The following is a 19,579-nucleotide window of genomic DNA, read 5'->3' as shown; positions in this document are numbered from 1 at the left end:
CATTAAGCAAGGATCAAGTATGCCTACTACTCAGCACCACCAGCCCCTGTTACAAGGACTGTTCCTAAAGGGGAGGCAGTGGGCTACCTCCCCACATGCTCACGGTGCTGCCCTCGGGATGCACACTTACCTGGGTCAAGTAGCACGGCATAAACACATTTCATTGAAAAGCAGAGATCCAAGCTTCCTGTTTTTCCTTTTTCCCTGCTTGCTTGTCCCATTAGGCTGGAACTCTTAACAGCTTATAGCAATCAGCGTGCTGGATGTGGTAGTCCCTGCCCTTCTCTCCCCAGCATCAGCAATTACACAGCCACAGCAGTGGTCAGACACAGCCCTGATCTGTTTGCCAACAGTATCACCCAGACCAGCACTGTGAGCTCTCACTCTTTTTGTCACGCAGTAAACACCACAGATCTACTAGGGAGAGAAGAAACACAGTCAGAGACAGCTCTGCACTGCTGTGGATCCATCTCCAACAAAAGCACTTTCCTTCTAAAGAAGACACCTTCCTCTAGGATTACACAGACAGCAGAGTGCCTCATCAAATGACATTCACAGCTCCCAGCCACGTTGTGCAGGAACAGTGTTGCCGAATGCACAAGAAACACACACATGTCTTACTGCAGGCATCAGCAGGGAACCAAACGGGCACATTCAGCCTTTGGGTTGCAGGACATAGTTAATGAGTAGGGTGCTGCAACTCACCCTTCCCTCCTCCCCACACCTCTCACCCAGCAATCCTGAAAAACAAAATGCTTTGGCAGAGCAGTTGCACAGAAAACTGCTAAGGCGTGGGTGTTGATGATGAAATGGGTATAAAAGTAAACAGCCTTGCTCTTGTTACTCAAGTTCTTTGATCTGCTTCGGTTCCTGTAGTGTTGCAGGGCTGTGTTTAGAAACGTACTTTGATTTCAAGAACATTTTCTAATATCTGCAGGTTTCAAAATACCTCATATTTTCAATGATTTTCAATAGCTTGAGATCACTGGTCTTTTTTAATCTCATCTGATAGAGAGAGCCAGTTCCTACAAGTTTTGTGAACATCGTTGACCTGTATAGGAGAAAAAATGTTATTTGTATCCCAGTCAGAGGGAAAGTTAGTTTGGAGTTCCACCCTAGCTGTACAATGGAAATATGTTACGTGTACCCCAATCCTGGGATCAGATTTCATATCTTATCACTTGTCAGCTAATTCAAAGACATGGTAATATTGTAAGAAATCATGTTGTATTAGGTGGTGTACATCTCACAGTAACTGAGCACAGTTTGCTGTCCGTGGAAAAAGTGAAAACCAAAAAAACCAACAATTCCACACATTAAAACATAAAACATTTGGGATATCATTTCTCTTGTAATCATTATAGCAAGAAACAAGTGTTGTATGTTGGGCATTACAATCAGTCTGAGTTACGTTTTCACAAGCAATTTCACATTTTACCCACACATCCACTGCACCAAGGAAAAAGAAGGGCTGGCATTTTAAAATAGTAGTCCAAAAACCATGAAAGGCCAATATCCTGCTAGCAACACTTTCCCCTCACAGTATGAAGACAAACTGTAGCAGCATCTTTTACAGACTCATTTCTAGTGCCATGTCACATTGTCGTGGTTTAACCTGGCCGGCAGCTAAATACCACGCAGCCGTTCGCTCAACCTTCCCCCTCCCTCTCTGGGACGGGGGAGAGAAATGGAAAGTGAAGCCCATGAGTTGAGATAAAGACAGTTTAATAAGACAGGAAAATAATAATAACAAAATAATAATAACAATAATAATAATAATGATACAATGGTGATAATAGGAAAATAATAATAATATGTACAAACAAGTGATGCACAATGCAATTGCTCACCACCCACTGACCGATGCCCAGCCTAACCCCGAGCAGTCCGGCCCCCTCCCCCCGGCTAGCCACCCCTATATATTGTTTAGCATGACCCCAGATGGTATGGAATACCCCTTTGGCTAGTTTGGGTCACCTGTCCTGGGTCTGTCCCCTCCCAGCTCTTACTGCACCCCAGCCTGCCTGTTGGCAGGACAGAGCAAAAGGCTGAGGTGTCCTTGGCTTGGTATAAGCACTGCTCTGCAACAATTAAAACATCGGGGTGTTATCAGCACTCTTCTCATCCTAAGCCAAAACACAGCATTCCACCAGCTACTGGGAAGAAAATTAATTCTGTTCTAACTGAAACCAGGACACACATTTAGCCCCTAATTTTCCTAAAACCAATGCCATGATTACCTTTAGTTTACCTCAACCTAAATTTACCTTTACCTAAAAAGAAGAATCAGAAACAGTTTTTAGTAATTCCTCTTTGGTATATGCTTGGTATTTTTATCCACATTGTAGAAATGCTAAATCACACTTCAAATATTGTCCTTTTCTAATACCTCAGCCTAATAAAGCATTTCTGTATACATACAAATATTTATTAGATATATAAAATAACATTGAAGTACTTCTCTGAAAAGGAGGAGGCTGATTAATTGAAGAAGAATTTGCCTTCCCAGGCCTTCTTGGAATTAAAAATGATTCTTTTTTTTTTTTTTGAGGATTTAATCATAATGACTAACTTACGCAATGTAAAACTTCTTTTTTCATGATCAGTCTATTACTTTCTGACCATTTTTAAGTTTTGCTAAAGAACAGTTTCAGAACAGTTTTGAATAGTGAGAAATGTGGAAATTACAGTTATAAAACAGTGCCACAACCTCTTCACTAAATATTCATTATCTATGAAAAAAAAAAAAAAGCAGTAGAAACTTCCAGTTTATAGCTTCCAGTGCTAGGCCAGCTCTGTCTCCTATGCCATGCACAGCCTTTGCTGAGTTCATGCCAGCCCTCACACAAACCAGCCGCCCTGCTCCCTCCTGCTCAAGCAGACACCGAGGAGCTGGGGAGCTGCCGTAGGGCCAGACACTGGCCCAGATGCCCAAAGAGGAGTGAGTTACCCCTGCCTCCACCCCAGGTTGTCACGCCTCGTTAGAGAGGAACATGTCTTCAGTGGTGAAGCAAGCACAATGGTCAATGTGAATTTTCTGTCTTATTACCAGAATTCAGCAAGGACGGACACTTCACCATGCAGGCAATCTCAGACGAGTGTGGGCTTGAAAAACTTGAAAACGATTGGACCATGAAGCGCATTAGGAAATAAATCCTCAGTCTTGCAAGCTTCTCAGCATGCTTGGGAGACCTAAATGGCTGTCTGTCTGTGCAGGGCTGGCAGCTTAAACCTCCTGCAGCTACCTGCAGGGACTGTGCGAGGCATGGCCCTGTCTGTGGCAGAGAATGGGATGTGCAGCTGTGTGCACGTGTGTGTGCAGCTGTGCGTAACCTAACTCAGGGGTACCAGACCTTATTATATTTCATTAAAAAGGACAAGTATTTAAAAACAGCATTGTCATTATACATGAAAGGCCAAAGTTCTGTGAGGAAGGCTTTCCCCTCAAAGTTTAGAGTTAAACTGCGTCAGCATCTTCTCCAGCTTTATTGCTAGTGCCATGTTACCTTTGATCTTTAACTTTCCTGACATGAAGGCCATGGTTGGCTTTAGTTTACCTAAAAAGAAGATACAGAATCAACAGGAGAAGAATTGGAGACAGAACGTGCAGATGAAACCTTGGTACCCTAAAGTAGTATTTGGTGGTTACTTCGCTACCCAACTCTTGCAAAAGCAGCACACTTTTAGGAAAAACAGATGAGGGGTGTGCGGAAAAGAAGTCTAATGGATTGACTGGATGCTTTCGGAAACTATGGATGCTTTCTGGAGCTACACGCCCTGTGAAATCTCTGATAGCTACTTAACAAAGCGGGATCAGCTTCTGTGCTCTTTTTGTTCACACAGGTTAGAGTCCAGAAAAGCCCAAGGAATTCTATCCTACTTACACCCGAGCCCCCAGAAGCTAAATGCTCACCAAGGACTACAAAGAGAAGAGCCAGCCGACTGAGCTACCAGCAGAATAAAACGATCCGAATAAAACATCCTGGCCATGAGACACTGCTGCCCCCCTGCTGCGTGCCTTTGTGACTCACCTGTGAACATTTTCACAAAGTCGCCACTCGACATGCTCATAACGACATCGGCCGTCACAGGAGGCTTTCCAAAGCCAGCGCTGCCGTCGTTGGTTTTCAGGTCGATGTACCAAGTGCCTCCTTCCTCACCTGGGCACAACGGGGAGAACCAGTGGCAGTCGGCAGGCCTTAAGTCCATTCACAACTTTAATCAGCATTTTACTACACTGCAGGAAACATCCACATGTAGCAATAAAGGACAGCATTTGCGATTTACAAGTCTCATCAAGTTGAACAGCCTCAGAAATGTTATAGAAAGTTGTTGAGGTCTTATGCATCACAAAGTAATTAGGATTGTTTTGTGAATTGCTACCAAACAACCTGGACTGCAAGGTTCAGGGAGTTAACAGCATCAATCTCTCACAGAGAAGAGCTAGAGCATATGCACAAATAATATTTTCAAGGGAAAAAGACTCTGCTCAAACTTAGCACCCTTGTGCCCTTTTGTCATCCCTCTCTTGACACTTCTATCAAAACCTATTCAGCATTCTTACTTTCCCTCCACTGCTTGATAAACTATAATTCTGAAAAATCAATGTTGATGCTTTCCTAAAAAAAAAAATTCTCCATTTTATCTAAGAGCTAAGGCACAAGAGGTTGTTTGTTTGTATAAATCCAGCAAGATAGATTGTATGACACTCTCGCAAAACGTGGTGTTTACTTTTTATTTTATTTTATTTTATTTTATTTTATTTTATTTTATTTTATTTTATTTTATTTTATTTTATTTTATTTTATTTTATTTTATTTTATTTTATTTTTTTCCAGCAATCTTTTACATGTGATCTTCAGGACAAAAAAAAAGTGATTATTCAAAATTGATTATTGATTATTGGTATTGATTTTAAACCATGAAATTTTCACAGCCCTGCAGAATGGTAATGTGCTTTCCCTGACATGAAGTACAGACACTGCTTTCACTTCCATAAATCATACACCCTAAATCTGAAACATGTTTTTTTATTATTTTATTTTATTTTATTTTATTTTATTTTATTTTATTTTATTTTATTTTATTTTATTTTATTTTATTTTATTTTATTTTATTTTATTCTTTGCTAAATAGCTTGAATGGAATCCAAGTTCTGGGCAGAAAAGAAGAAAACTTGAAATACAAAGGAAATTTATTATCATTAGAAATTATCAGCTCCAACAAGCTGTTAAACAATAACACATGCATTGTCTTGTTTGAGGAATTCCAAGCAATTGAATTTATTGCCAATTAGTATAAGTGTTTAATTATTGATTTTAGCTTTGATTAAGGAAAACAAACAAGCACTTAGAAAAAAATACCTCAGCTCACCTTTGCACGCCCCTCCTCCACTCTCCCCCATCTCCAATACCATCACTGCACATACAAGCGTCCCCTTTGGTGATGAGACAAGTGGTGCAGGAGTCAGTGCATTGCTACTTAGTTGTTCCCAGGTGTGTTTCCCCATGAGCTGCAGTCCCTTTACAGTCGTATCTCCTCCTCTGCCTCCTCTCTGTCACTGCCTGTTTGAGCACTCTGCTCCATCCCAGCTTACCAAGCTAATTTGCTCCTCCCTGGAAAAGAAATTCCCGTACATCACATGTTGGGTGCCTTCGTACCCATTATTTCCTTAAGGAACTGTGTATGGGTTTCTGTCATGAAAACTGAGTTTGAGCCAAATGTGGGAAGTGCTCCTAGTGGCAATGTACACAGAAAATTTCTCATCCTTTGCTGTCTTGTGTCCAATTCCATTTTTTTTTTTTTTTTTTAACATACCAGTCAAATAACAGTGTGTTTAAGACGAATATTTTAGACATGATGATTCTTCCGCTAAAAATTCTCATACTAAGTTGAAGTAATATCACTGTTCATTTGGGTGCACGTTTGTCAGCAGTGAAAAACGGAGGAAATGATTCGAATGCCTCATTTTTCATCTGAAAAGTCAGAAGTTTGTGCCTATTTCTACATTGACCTTGGGACTTACAATATAAAATAGCAATAAATGGACTTAGGTGGCAGTGTAGTGCTGAAACCAGCTCAAATAAACGGGGCAGGGCTAGGGACACTGGCAGGGCAGAAGCAAGTTGAATGCAGCTGCGGCTGGGAGGGACCACAAGAGCTGGTAACTGATCTGGAAGACCTCCTCATGAAATGAAATGTTTGTGTGAAGCTACCTCCTTCCGAATGGTCACGTTTTCATAGAAACATTAGGGTTGGAAAAGGCCTCCAAGAGCATCTGGTCCAACCACCCCCCTACCACCAATGTCACCCACTAAGCCATGTCCCAAAGTGCCACCTCCGACCTTTCCTTTAACACCCCCAGGGACGGTGACTCCACTACCTCCCTGGGCAACCCGTCCCAGTGCCTGACTGCTCTTTCTGAGAAGAAATGTATCCAAATGTCTCCAAATTTCTCCCTTTCTCCCCGCTATTCCTCAGGAGACCAAAGGCTGCGTGCCACGACACGGGGTAACAGCAGAGCGGGGGGGTCACCCACGACCGCTCCCCAAGCCACCAAAAACCCTTCCCCATCTCCTTCCCCTTCCTTTTCCCAGCTCGGGGCCGGGGGTGCCAGCGGGGTGAGGGGCTGTGGGGACACTTTGGGAGGCTGCCACCCCCATGTCCCCTCCTCACGCCGCCCTCACCGCCCTGCCACCGCCTCCCGGCCGCGGCGGCTGCGCCGTGAAGGGGCGGCCCCGGGCGGCCCGTCCCCGCTCCGCCATGCTGCCCAACACGGGGTAAGGCGCTTGGCCTCCCTCCTTCCTTCTCCATGGGGCTGGGGACGGGGCAGAGCAGCGAGGGGGACCCATAGGGAGGACGGGTTTTGGGGCCGGGGGGCGTCCCGGCGGTGGGTGTGCCGCCAGGGGACGTGCCGCCAGGGGGGCAGCTGCTGGGGGCTCGGGTGCGAGCTGCGCGGCGCTTCCGCGGGGTGTGTGTGAGAGTTGTTCCTGAAAATGAGTTTTTCCTGTTAAGTTTTTGCATGTTTTGGTAAGCAGTGTTTCTGTGGGCTTCTGAAAGAAATGCGAGCTCCGTGTGAAGGACGGGAGGACCCCTAGTGCGTGAATGCGGTCGGTGGTGGCTGTAAGCCTGGGGAGGAGGGTTCGTGTAGGCTGTGCAGAAAAGTGGCAAGGAAAAGAAAAAAAAAAAAAAAGGAAAAAAAAAAAAAAAGACAGTGAAAATATAACTGGAATGAGTACAATGTTTCCTGATATTTTTAAGAGTCATGATCTGGGCCAAGGAGTTGAATCTGTGTGGGTTCCTCCAGTCGCAGAGTAACGCAGGGTGGAAGGGGCTTGGAGAGGTCTCCAGCTCGCAGGGTCCTGCCCAAAACCAGCCGTCAGGTCGGTCTGGATTGCTCTGGGTCACATCCACCTGGGTCTGAAGAACCAATCTCCCAGACTGCAGATAGCTCGGGCCGTCTTGGCCCCAGCTCTGTGACCTGACCTTCCCCAAGGTCCAAGTGTGACCCTCCATCTGCTGGGTATGGTGCTCCTGCATCCTGGGGTGCTGCTGGGGTACTCTCAGCTTGCTCCCTGCCAAGTGTCCCCATCCCTTTCCAGCTGTGTGCTTCCCTCTCCACTGTGTCACTGCAGGGACCCTTCCTTCCCAGTTGGAAGGCAGCCTAGCCCTCAAGCACATCAGCCAGTTGTCCTCCCTGCCAGGTGTACTTTGTCATCTCCTCCAGGCCGGTGATAAAGGTGATGGACACGACTGGTGCTGGAGGAGACCTGACTTAATACTGGCCTCCAAGGCAGAGTATGACTTGCTAACCCCCACCTCTGGGCTTGACCAGCTGGTCCATGTTGGCCCATGGTTTTCCCAAGAGCCAGGACAAGTCTGATGAGCCAGTGGTTCAGGGAATCCTGCTTTTGGGCATTTTTGGAAGACGAGTAACATGTTTGCGTTCCTTTAGCAGGCGGAGAGCACCACTGATCTCTCTGGCGTTTCATATGTGATGAATTACAGAGATGATCTTTCCTCATTGTGCCTGTGACTCAACTCTAGGCAGCATTTTTTTGCAACTCAATGTATTTTGAGATTTTTCTTCCCGTGCCTCTCTAGAACCCAATTCTGCAGAAGGCAGCTGCTTGAATTGGCGTCTGCAGGGCTTCACCGACTTGTGGGACCCTGCTGGTGACTAAGATTGCTGTTGCAGGGGAAGATTTTCTGCCCCTTCCTGCCTCGTTTCAGTTTTCAGTCTTCTGAGAGCAAATACCCTCCTCGAGGTTGCTTTAGAGAGGGATGTTCTCAGACCAGAGGGAGAAAACTGAGACCTGGAGGAACGGTAATTAAATCAAGTGTAGCCCAGACTGAAAATAAAACCACATCACATTCGTGATGTGAGTGAGTGGTGACACTGCTGTAGCACATGGTTTGTATTCATTCATTAACCGGGGTTGAAAATTTAGACCCCTTGTTATTTTTCACTCGGTTATGAAAAGCAGCACAAGTTTTTCTGCAGAGCACCACAGCCCACATTCCTTCGTTTGGAAAACCTGTGGTCAAAGAGGCTTTATTGCCAAGTATGTCCCAAGTTAGAGTTGAATTCTTAGCTCTTAAGATTCAGCAACATTATATGTGTAAGAAAAATGTCTTCTGACACTCCAAAATCTGTTCGTTTCTCCGGGGGTTTTGATTGGACTGATTTTTGTGGTGACCTATTACATTAAACATAGTTACTGGGAAACTGTTGAGTTTAGTGTAAAAACTTCAAGAGAAAAAATGCCTTTCTGAAAATGAGATTTCTGGCACTCATCTTTGGCACCCTGCGCTGGTATTGTGATTCTGGTCCTGAGCTTTACAGCAGTTCTTTGTGTGTAGAGGGCTGTGAGAAGTGAATTGCAGAGAGCTGCGGAGGAGTGTCACGTCATTAGAAACTGGCATTTCGATTTACAGCTGGCTCCTTTTTTGGTTTTGGAGAACTTAAGCAGCTCTGTTGTAAGCAGTGCTGGATCATGGTACAAAAAGGTCACTGGGTGACCCGTGTAACCTTCCTGCTTTGCTGTGTTTATTAGCTTGGAACATCACCTTGTCTTCAGGGCTGGTGCAGGACTGTGCTTTGCTGTAGCTTTATCCATCTCATCCGTATTTTGGGTATGTTTTCGTAGTAAAATGTGGAAGGCAGTCGGCTGGCTGGAAGACCGTGCTGGCTGTTTTTGTCCTTGAAGAGTGCTAAAAGTCAGAGATTTACAGGTTTTGCTTTGTTCCCCCTCTTACCTGTTTATCTTTAGGAAACTAGCAGGATGCACTCTCTTCATCACGGGCGCAAGCCGAGGCATTGGCAAAGCCATTGCCTTGAAAGCTGCCAAGGATGGTGCAAACATCGTGGTGGCTGCCAAGACAGCTGAGCCCCATCCTAAACTTCCAGGGACTATCTACACTGCTGCAGCAGAGAGTAAGTTGTAACAAATGAGGGTGGGCTTCTGGTGCTGGGCTGCGTGTGTGTCCTAGCTTAATTTCTGTAAGTAAGTGGGAAGCTGCTCAGACTCCCTCAGCTTTAAAACAATACGCTTACCTGGCTCTCTTGCCTCCTAGGAGTTCTGTGAGTTATCAGACTGTAATAATGATGAAGACATATGTGTGCAGAAGTGAAAATGCTGCCTTAATTGAGACATCTAGTTGTACCATACACAGTCTCAGCATTAGGCTTGGGTTCTGGCTTCCCTGTTCTTTATACGACCTGTGAAAAGGTCACAATATGAGAGTCTCATTTTCAACGGGTTCACTGGATGAGAGGTTCTCAGCAGACTGTTTGTTCAACCTGAGAGACAATTTTTAAATGCTTTATTTTCTAATTAATGCAGTTGAAGCGGCTGGAGGAAAGGCTTTGCCATGCATCGTTAACGTGAGGGAAGAACAGCAAATTATTAATGCTGTGGAGAAAGCTGTGAAGACTTTTGGAGGTATGCTGGGATGTGGGGGAAAGGTCAACAGGCAGATTGTTCAAACAGCAAGAGAAAAGAGCAGCCTGCTTTACTCCTGCTCTTTGTCTCTGAACTGCTAAAGTGAAACGGCTTATTTTAAAACCAGGGATTGATATTTTGGTGAACAATGCAAGCGCCATCTCTCTGACTGGCACTTTGGAAACAGAGACAAAGAAGGTCAACCTCATGATGGATGTCAACGTACGAGGAACCTACCTCACGTAAGTGCTGAGAAAGGAGAGAGAAGTAATTTTAACAAATTTAACAAATTTTAACACATTAACAAAAAAAGGTTACCTCAGTTTACCTGAGGTGCTTTCTGCAGATGAATCTGGTTATCAGGCATAATGTTCCTGTAAGTTCTGTTGCTAAAGATCAGCGAAGGAGTTGTCATTAGGGTAGTTTAAAAACACACACGATCAGCCTGCTGAAATAGAGAGAGGCATGCACAGCATGTCAACAGCAGGTAGAGAGAGCAATGGAAAGGAAGTAATAAATCTGGCTGCGGGGTGGTGGGCCTGTACTTCCACCCTGCGTTGTCTGCTTCTGAAAGCTGAACTGTAAGCAGCTCCGTGCTCGTAAAGGAAAGTTGTTCTTGCAGCATGGCGTTGCACAAAATCTGGGAAATCTGCTTTAGGTGGTGCTGCTGCACTGTTCGGATGAGGTAGCCAAGTCACCAGGCATGAATGCTACTGCTGAGGTAAGTGAGCTAGGACAGACTTTTTCTGTTGTTCTATTTCTCAGTTAAATGTATGATACGAGGGCAAGGTTTCAGCTTAGTGTTGGATCTTCACGAAAGTCAAAATAGTGTTCTGCCATTTTTTATTGTAAGGAAGAGTGTTCTGTAAAGTAAGAGGGGACTGACTTGTCTGGTTTCTGTCTTCCAGGTCCAAGACATGCCTTCCATACTTGCGGAAGAGTAAGAACCCCCATATCCTCAACCTCAGCCCACCTATGAATATGAATCCCATGTGGTTCAAAAATCATTGTGGTGAGTGGCATTCAGGGGCTTTGTTGTTATTTTTGAGGACCACATAAATAACTGGTGAAATGTGCAGGAATGCCAGTCCAGAACATCAGATCTCAAGTTCTTAGCATTCGGTACAGACTGCCTGTAATGGTTCCCCAGAGTCTTTTGCACCTCACATGAAAAAAAAAAAAACTGTTTTGTGGGAAAACACAGTGCAAGTTTCATGGCCTAATACGTCCTTCTATTTTTAAGGATGCTCTACAGTTAAGAGACTGTGCTTTTCCATAGGAATTCTTAAGACAGCACAGTGTTTTCTGTTCCACAAAGAATTAAAAAAGCAAAATCTGTTTTCTTACAGTTTCAGCTTCATGTTTGACTTAACAGAAATAAAGCTCAAGGCTGTATTTTTAATTGGAAATTATTTTGAGGTGTGAAAGAGACCTCATTCTGTGTTTAGGCTAGAACATATGTTGTTCATTTTAAGCTTGTTGAATAGCTTTCAATTTTAGATGCTTGTCCTGTAAAACTCCCCCAGCAAGTCCAAGTTCTTTCCCCCTAAAAGTTTCCCTTCTCAAAATAGAAAAGAAGGATTTAGAATGTCCTTTTTTCTTCCTCTTCATTTTTCTTTTCTTTTTTTTTTTTTTTCCCTTCACTAAAATACCAGTTCGATCATAAGCAGCTACTGTGTTGCAGAAAAAATGGAGCTGCTGTCAGTGTGTGTATAAAAATACAATATCAACACCATAAAGTTGAGCTTCAGTCATTGTTTTTATTTGCCAAAAGATGCTTAGCTCATCTTTTAGCTCATTTACTTGCAGTGTAGAGATGGCAGACTACAGTTTGTATCTGCTGAGGCATGGGGGAGGAAGGGAGAGATTTTTGCTCTGGGAAGATACTGCTTTGTCTCCAAAAAGTTAATTTAAAATATAAAGAAATAACTTTAACTTTGAAGGGCAGAAAATTCAAGTTCTGTTGATAGACCATATATTTTTATCCTACTAAATACAGGCTGTTTATGTACTTCTTGTTGTAGCTTACACCATTTCTAAATACGGAATGTCCATGTGTGTCCTGGGGATGGCGGAAGAATTTAGAGGAGAAGTTGCTGTCAATGCTTTATGGCCTAAAACAGGTGATTTTTTTATGATGATAAAATAATTTTTATATTTTGTCTTATACAGCTTGGTTTATTTAGCTTTAAATACACTTTGAGCTTCTTCTGGAAATTATTCAGGACACCAGGCAATTCTTTTGCGTATTCTTTGTTCAACCTGCGTGGATGTTGGTTTTCATTCCTAGTTCTCACTAGACCATTGCCACTTTGATCCCAACTTGTTTTCAGCCTAATTGCAACCCATTCAGCCCTTCCACTTGGCCTGACTGTGCTCCTTTTCATATGCCCAGAGTTCTGGTTTGGATAGGAGCACAGAAGTACCAGCATGCTTTCATTTGCAGTACTATTTAGAGTTCCCTGCTGGTTAGATTGCCAGGAGGTAGGTGAAACTGGCAAGAGACATACTTTTGTAGAGGTAATTTAAAAAAAAATCCTCCTCCTAGAAGTTTTGGCACAGTGGGCCAGCAAATAGTTGTTCACTCAACCATCTTTTTGCAAGTCACAAGATGTAGAGCTGTAAAGTAGAAAAACAGCTTGGTGTTCCCAAACTGTTAGCTCCAGTTTGTTGTCTGCGGAGCAGTGAGGATCGGGGCTGTGCTTCGAGGTTTAGTCCTTGCTGGACAAAGAGGCATGTCCCTTCATCCCAAACACATCTATCTGCAGAAATAATATGGATGTCATTAAAATCAGAGAGCCCTTAAAATCTTGCCCTTTTGATGGTGTGGCCCCACTCACTACATGAGGATACATTACAACAGCAAAGCTTATTCCCTTAACGCGGAATTAAGCAGTGAGAGAGGCAGAGGGGCAGGAAGAAACGAAAGAGGAAGAAATAAAAATAATGAAGCAAGAGCCTCTTCTGGGGCTAGTGCTCCAGTTGTAAGCAACGTTTGTACCCGGGCGCGTGTCAGCACTTTCCTGTTAGGATTTGCAGGCCCATTACAGTTTTGAGTGTATAAACTGTCTGATTTGCTCCCCCTAAAGTGAGGAGTATGAGCAAAACTTGATGATTTCAGTCAAAGTCAACTGAGTTGCTGTGCTGAAATGCTCTGAGTGGTACTCAGCTGAACACTTAGGTTGGTGTATCTGTCAGATCAGGTCGTTTTTCACTGGTCTGGATACTTGCATCATAAATTCTCCCAGTACATTGGTGTCTTGTAAACTCTGCTTGTGCTGCATTTTACTCATAAAAATACTTTATTAAGGGATTACTTCCTGAATGATAGTTACATCAATACCAGACCTGCGTGAATATCATGCTAGATTCTCTCGTGTGAAAAATATTTAAATTTTAATGTCAAAAAGCTGCACAGTGTGTCCTGACACTTTTCTGTTCAATCATGTATTTTAATTCTTTTAATGAATGTGCTCAGTTATTCAGGGTTGGACGAGCAAAGAGAACATGTTAGTTGCTTGTAATCAGTGATCAGTTTATCTATAGATGCTAAATCCTCACGGCATTGAATTACTTACGATCCACCAGGCAGAATAAGAAGATGTAGTCAATCTGAAGATCTTAATTCTTTTTTTTTTTTTTTTTAACTAGTATTTTTAATAGTTTTGGTCTTCTGTTTGTAACATTTTGGGTAAAAATGAAAATTCTTGTTTACAAGCAGTTCTTAGTTGATATATGTCTGCCCCAGGAACGTTGTGTTTTCTGTTTTTTTTTTTGCCCATGAGGTTTGGGAGTGTTGGGTGCAATGCAAGGAGTTTTAAGTTCTGGAGTTTGGTGATGGTGTCTTCGTACTCTCTGGCAAAACTCATAGCTGCTGGGTTATCCGTGTGGAATTCTGGGGGTGTTCCCATCCCACCGGTGTCGGTACCAGAAAGAACAGCTTTGTATTTGGCACCAATGTCATCTGCCTTAGTTGTGACATAAGAAAGAGAAGTGCTGGAGGTGTTGAATTTTAGTGAGCAGGTCTTTAAGGCATGCTGTGTATCTTGAAGGGGATAAACTGTTCATCTTTCGTGTGCTGAAGGCAGATGCACACATAACTTCATGGTCTGGATTGCCTTCTTGACAGTGAAATGAAGGATCGCCTTTGAGTCTCTGTTTTATTTGTTATTTCTGAAGGAGTTAGAAATATGCACTCACTTCCACATGCTTGCTTCTGGAGTAGTCCAAGGAAACCTCACAGAAGTTTCAATGGAGATTTCCCAGGATCTATCTTTGTCATCTGGAATAGGGCCATGCAACTTTTTTTTTTTTTCTTTTGATAAGTGGACATGATATTTTAGCTAATATTTTGTGGTTTTTGGTAACTGACTGATTAAGCATAGAAAATTATTTATGAGAGTTAAAGACGATGAAGGAATTCATCCAAAGTACCTCATCCAAACAGAGAGATTTGGCACGAATTATTTTCTCCAGCAGCACTCTGTGTGAAATATGCAGCCAGAGTATGCGGCAGTAGATGCTCAAAACCTTCTGGATCAATCTCTGCTCATAGGCTTATGTTTAGAAGGATAACATTTGGCACTAATAAGAAGGTGGGAGGCACATGGGCCAGGAAAAGTGAAGAGGTTAATGAATCCTCAGAGCAGTGGGGTATACTCATGTCAAAAGGACCTAATAAACTTCATCTGTGTATTTGATGGAAATAACTTCTGAGTTGTTGGTAGTTACTAAAAAAGAAAATTTAAAAAATTAAGAGAAATCTTGCAGGATAGGTCACATTTCAGAGGGCTGAAGAAAGGCCTGAAGATTATTTACTGTCCTTAGAAAAGAGAAAAAGACCTAGGTGTATGTACAGTGTAACTATTTGCCACTTATCTATAGGTGGCTATTTATAGCATTTCACTTGATTTGGAATAAAAAACGAAGCTGAGGATGATCAAATGTGACTGAAATCTGGAGGCTAGCGCTCACCACAGAGGAGTACAATAAACCTCATACGTGAGTGGACAGAACTCACTTGATCTTTCTCATGTCTGTGTGTGTACAGTGCCTACTTTATCATTTTAAGTGATGTTTCAATCATTTCTGCATCAAAGCTGCTGTTGCTTTGTGTGGAATGGAAACGTCTGAAGGTGAGCAAAAATAATTTAAAACCAGGTTTATCCTTCTGCCTCCAGGATCTGTCATCCCCAAGTGTGGGAGATGATTTGAAATCTGTCCTGGGACTTAGAAAAGAGCAGGGCGGAGAGTTGAGTCTTGAAGAGAAGCTGCAAAAGAGACATGAGGCAAAACTGTATGAGGGAAGACTAATAATGTGGCAAATGCCAAAAGCTGCAACCAAGCAGCCTCTTTGTGGAAGAGGATGAAAGCAAAATGAGGTACATACCTCAGCTTGGAAGAGCAAAACTCCGTGTGTGGGGCATTGACAGAAGGCTTGAGAGACATGATGAATGTCACGAGGAGTCTTTCTCATTCTTTTTCTTTTTATTCCTTTAATAGCTTTCTATTTTTACTGCTGCTTGTAGAGAATTATTTGTCCATGGGTAGTATTTCCTAGTTTTGTCTTTGTAAGATTTCCTTTCATGTGAAAGGAAGATGCACTTGCCAGAGCGATGGGAATTTCATGTTGTCGTTGTTAAAGTGTTATTTTCTTATCCTCCAAACTTTCCAGCTATACACACAGCTGCTATGGATATGTTGGGAGGATCTGGAATAGAGAAACAGTGCAGAAAAACGGACATCCTTGCAGATGCTGCATATTGCATTTTAACAAAACCGAAAAGTTTCACTGGAAACTTCATTATTGATGAAGTTCTGCTGAGAGAAGAAGGAGTTAAGGATTTTGATGTCTATGCAATTGCACCAGGTAAGAGAGATCTTTAAAATGAGAGGTAAGTTGAGAAAGGACCTCTTACGTGAGTCTGTAAAAATTCACATGGCTCAACTTCTGTAACTTGCCTTCCTGGAAAGCACATGCTTGTTCAGCGAGGCTCTAATTGTACATGTCTATTAAAGAAATTCATTGACAAAAATAAAATGCACCTGCCCTATAGGTGCACATATAACTATTGACCAATTAGTGAGATTGTGTATCATCTTCAGATGTTTCTCATTGCATCTGTAAGAGGCCTCTAGGTCTGATTTTAAATGAACCAGACCCTAAACGTGTTATTTCATGGTATGTCTTTCCTTCAAATTGCAGTTTATTTTGCATATAAACTGTGGTGTAGTTTCATACAAAGTGGATTCTATTTGTGCTGTTCATCTTCACTTGGACTTACTGTTATTTTTTAACTCCCCTCTAGGTCACCCCCTGATGCCTGACTTCTTCTTGGATGCTGAAATTGACATGACAGCCACAAAACCAGAAAGCCATGGTAGGGAAAGCTCCTCATGTACAAGTTGATAAATCCAAGTGATAACAAATGCCTCCTGTATTTCAGGTTACTTTCTTTTCTCCCAAGCATTTGGGCTACAAGCTGTTTGGCAAAACCCCTTTTGTACTCGGGGTGTATGATTTATGGACTGTCACATCTCTGTAACTTATGGTTTATAACTATTGCTTTGTTTTGAAGAATCCTCTCTTAACCATCTGAATTGCGTAGTATGAAAGTCACAGGTAAATATTGCTGAAAAAAAGTCAATAGCAAACAGTATATGTTGCAGGAGTGTTATATCTGTCTTGCTAAATTTGTAGGAAAGGAGTTGATGTGGAGCCTCCATTGCTTCTTAGATGAAATTCCCACAGTCAGGTGTGACGTGAATGTCCATGAGGTGAAACAGAGAAATCTTTTTCATAACAACATCAGTTTTGCTTTTTCATTGCTTTTTTGGAATTGTAGTGTGTCAGGTTGGTGAGCAAGTAAGAATACAGAGTAGTTTTCATTGTTGTGCCAACACAGATAGAGAGAAGGAAAGAAGGATGCTAAGTTTGAGCAGAGTCCCTTTCCCATTAAAAAAAACAATTTGTGCATATGCTCCAGGACTTTTCTGCCAGAGAGAGAAGCTGTTAACCCCTTGCACCATGGAACCCAGGTTATTTAGTAGCAATTCACAGAATAGTCCTAATTATTTTCTGATACTTAAGATACCTAACAAACTTTCTGCAACATATTTTAGGGTATTCAACATGATAAGCCTTGTAAATTGCAACTGCTTTTCTGAATTTTTAAATGTGCATATTCACTGCAGTATGGTAAAATGCTGGTTAAGTTAGTACATTGACCAACAGCTGAGAAGCTTTTGCAGAAGAGTTACTGGAAATATTTGTATTCTTAGAAATATACATAACATGTGTAAGCGTTTCAGCATGAAGGCTGTGTTACTAAAGACACTGATGTGGTTTTTTTTGGTTGTTTGAGCTGTCAGGAATATATTGAGTGCATGAAAAACTGTGCTGGTTAAACATTAAGAATGAACTGTAAACAGTCAGAATGAAATTGTTGTGGTTTCATTTTTACTTTTCTTTTGACATAGTAAGAAGTCAGATATTTACTACGGAACTTCCTTTAGTGCTGTATACCAGTTTCAGTAGCCAGGTGCTGAAAACTTTGTTTATCAGTATTGAAGATTTTGTTATTTCAGTGGTATTTTCCCGACTGAGAAGCATGAGTCTTAAAAAACTGCCTATGATCAACAGTGTTGCATATAAGCCTTTCCAAGTCCTCTCCATATGTTGAGATATGCTGTTTTATAGTTTTGTGCATCTTTCAGCAAAAAATAATCTACTTCTTTTAGGTGCTTCCCAGGCATTCAAGGAGGAGAAGAAATCAAGTGAATCCAGTACAGCATCTGCTTCAGGTCCTGTTGCAGAAACATTCAGAGTTATTCAGGGAGCCATCAGTAAAGAATTTGTGAAATCTACGCAGGGTGTCTTCCAGTTTGAATTGTCTGGTAAGAAGGACCAGCTCCTGTAAACCTTCCCCATGCTCCCACCCCCGGCCAAGGGCAGCCTGCCGACTGCCGCTGGTTCTCCCCGTTGTGCCCAGGTGAGGAAGGAGGCACTTGGTACATCGACCTGAAAACCAACGACGGCAGCGCTGGCTTTGGAAAGCCTCCTGTGACGGCCGACGTCGTTATGAGCATGTCGAGTGGCGACTTTGTGAAAATGTTCACAGGTGAGTCACAAAGGCACGCAGCAGGGGGGCAGCAGTGTCTCGTGCCCAGGATGTTTCATTCGGATCATTTTATTCTGCTGGTAGCTCAGTCGGCTGGCTCTTCTCTTTGTAGTCCTTGGTGAGCATTTAGCTTCTGGGGGCTCGGGTGTAAGTAGGATAGAATTCCTTGGGCTTTTCTGGACTCTAACCTGTGTGAACAAAAAGAGCACAGAAGCTGATCCCGCTTTGTTAAGTAGCTATCAGAGATTTCACAGGGCGTGTAGCTCCAGAAAGCATCCATAGTTTCCGAAAGCATCCAGTCAATCCATTAGACTTCTTTTCCGCACACCCCTCATCTGTTTTTCCTAAAAGTGTGCTGCTTTTACAAGAGTTGGGTAGCGAAGTAACCACCAAATACTACTTTAGGGTACCAAGGTTTCATCTGCACGTTCTGTCTCCAATTCTTCTCCTGTTGATTCTGTATCTTCTTTTTAGGTAAACTAAAGCCAACCATGGCCTTCATGTCAGGAAAGTTAAAGATCAAAGGTAACATGGCACTAGCAATAAAGCTGGAGAAGATGCTGACGCAGTTTAACTCTAAACTTTGAGGGGAAAGCCTTCCTCACAGAACTTTGGCCTTTCATGTATAATGACAATGCTGTTTTAAAATACTTGTCCTTTTTAATGAAATATAATACGTAAGAATAAAATGTGAGACTGTTAGAGAAGAAATAACTGAGTCTGATTAAGACTAGAACGTGTTTGTCTTGATTAAACTAATTCCTTCTTGAGAATACACACGCTAGGTTGCACGTGTTGTCTTTTTCTCTACCCCTTTGGAACTGTGCAGCACGTTGGAAGTCGGCTTCCTTCGACGTGGCTCCTTGCATGCATGTCCCATAAGAAGGGTGGGGGGAGCGAGTGTCACCCTGTGATACAAATGCCATGCTGAGATTCCTGTGCTGGCACACAGGTGAGAGCAATATGGTCAGTTCTGCAGGGTGCCAAGTACTCCTGCTAAGTGGCCATCTCATTACTATTTTGTGCTTTCCTTGGTGTGTTCCCTGCACCAGGCCTGGTACCCCTGAGTTAGGTTACGCACAGCTGCACGCACACGTGCATGCAGCTGCACACCCCATCCTCTGCCACAGACAAAGCCGTGCCTCGCACAGCCCCTGCAGGTAGCTGCAGGAGGTTTAAGCTGCCAGCCCTGCACAGACAGACAGCCATTTAGGTCTCCCAAGCACGCCGAGAAGCTTGCAAGACTGAGGATTTATTTCCTAATGTGCTTCATGGTCCAATAGTTTTCAAGTTTTTCAAGCCCACACTCGTCTGAGATTGCCTGCATGGTGAAGTGTCCATCCTTGCTGAATTCTGGTAATAAGACAGAAAATTCACATTGACCGTTGTGCTTGCTTCACCACTGAAGACGTGTTACTCTCTAACGAGGCGTGACAACCTGGGGTGGAGGCAGGGGGGAGCTCACCCCCCGTTGGGCAGCAGCAGCTCCTCAGCCCCTTGTTGTTTGCCCAAGCA

At 42.9% G+C, this 19,579-nt stretch overlaps 1 protein-coding gene across 1 annotated transcript; it reads left to right on the top strand.

Annotated features, from left to right (window-relative positions):
- The first annotated feature begins 6,734 nt into the window (after window positions 1-6,734).
- Window positions 6,735-18,841, top strand: HSDL2 (hydroxysteroid dehydrogenase like 2). The gene is made up of 11 exons (XM_032206554.1): window positions 6,735-6,779; window positions 9,273-9,436; window positions 9,846-9,944; window positions 10,072-10,186; window positions 10,853-10,956; window positions 11,969-12,067; window positions 15,619-15,813; window positions 16,253-16,324; window positions 17,685-17,840; window positions 17,936-18,064; window positions 18,539-18,841. Exons 1-11 carry the CDS (start codon window positions 6,763-6,765, stop codon window positions 18,649-18,651), a joined length of 1,263 nt encoding a protein of 420 aa, XP_032062445.1. The 5' UTR covers window positions 6,735-6,762; the 3' UTR covers window positions 18,652-18,841.
- The last annotated feature ends 738 nt before the right edge of the window (window positions 18,842-19,579 follow it).

The sequence above is a fragment of the Aythya fuligula genome, chromosome Z (genome assembly GCF_009819795.1).
Source record: "Aythya fuligula isolate bAytFul2 chromosome Z, bAytFul2.pri, whole genome shotgun sequence".
In the NCBI taxonomy this organism is placed as follows: Eukaryota; Metazoa; Chordata; class Aves; order Anseriformes; family Anatidae; genus Aythya; species Aythya fuligula.
The sequence above is the reverse complement of the archived record's forward strand: the minus strand, read 5'-3'. Positions and strand labels throughout refer to the sequence as shown.

What these genes read in the sequence shown, in the direction of transcription:
- HSDL2 (XM_032206554.1), top strand. An exon ending in CTACACTGCTGCAGCAGAGA is followed by an intron (nt 9,437 to 9,845) that starts GTAAGTTGTAAC and finishes TAATTAATGCAG; the next exon opens with TTGAAGCGGCTGGAGGAAAG. An exon ending in CTTCCAGTTTGAATTGTCTG is followed by an intron (nt 17,841 to 17,935) that starts GTAAGAAGGACC and finishes CGTTGTGCCCAG; the next exon opens with GTGAGGAAGGAGGCACTTGG.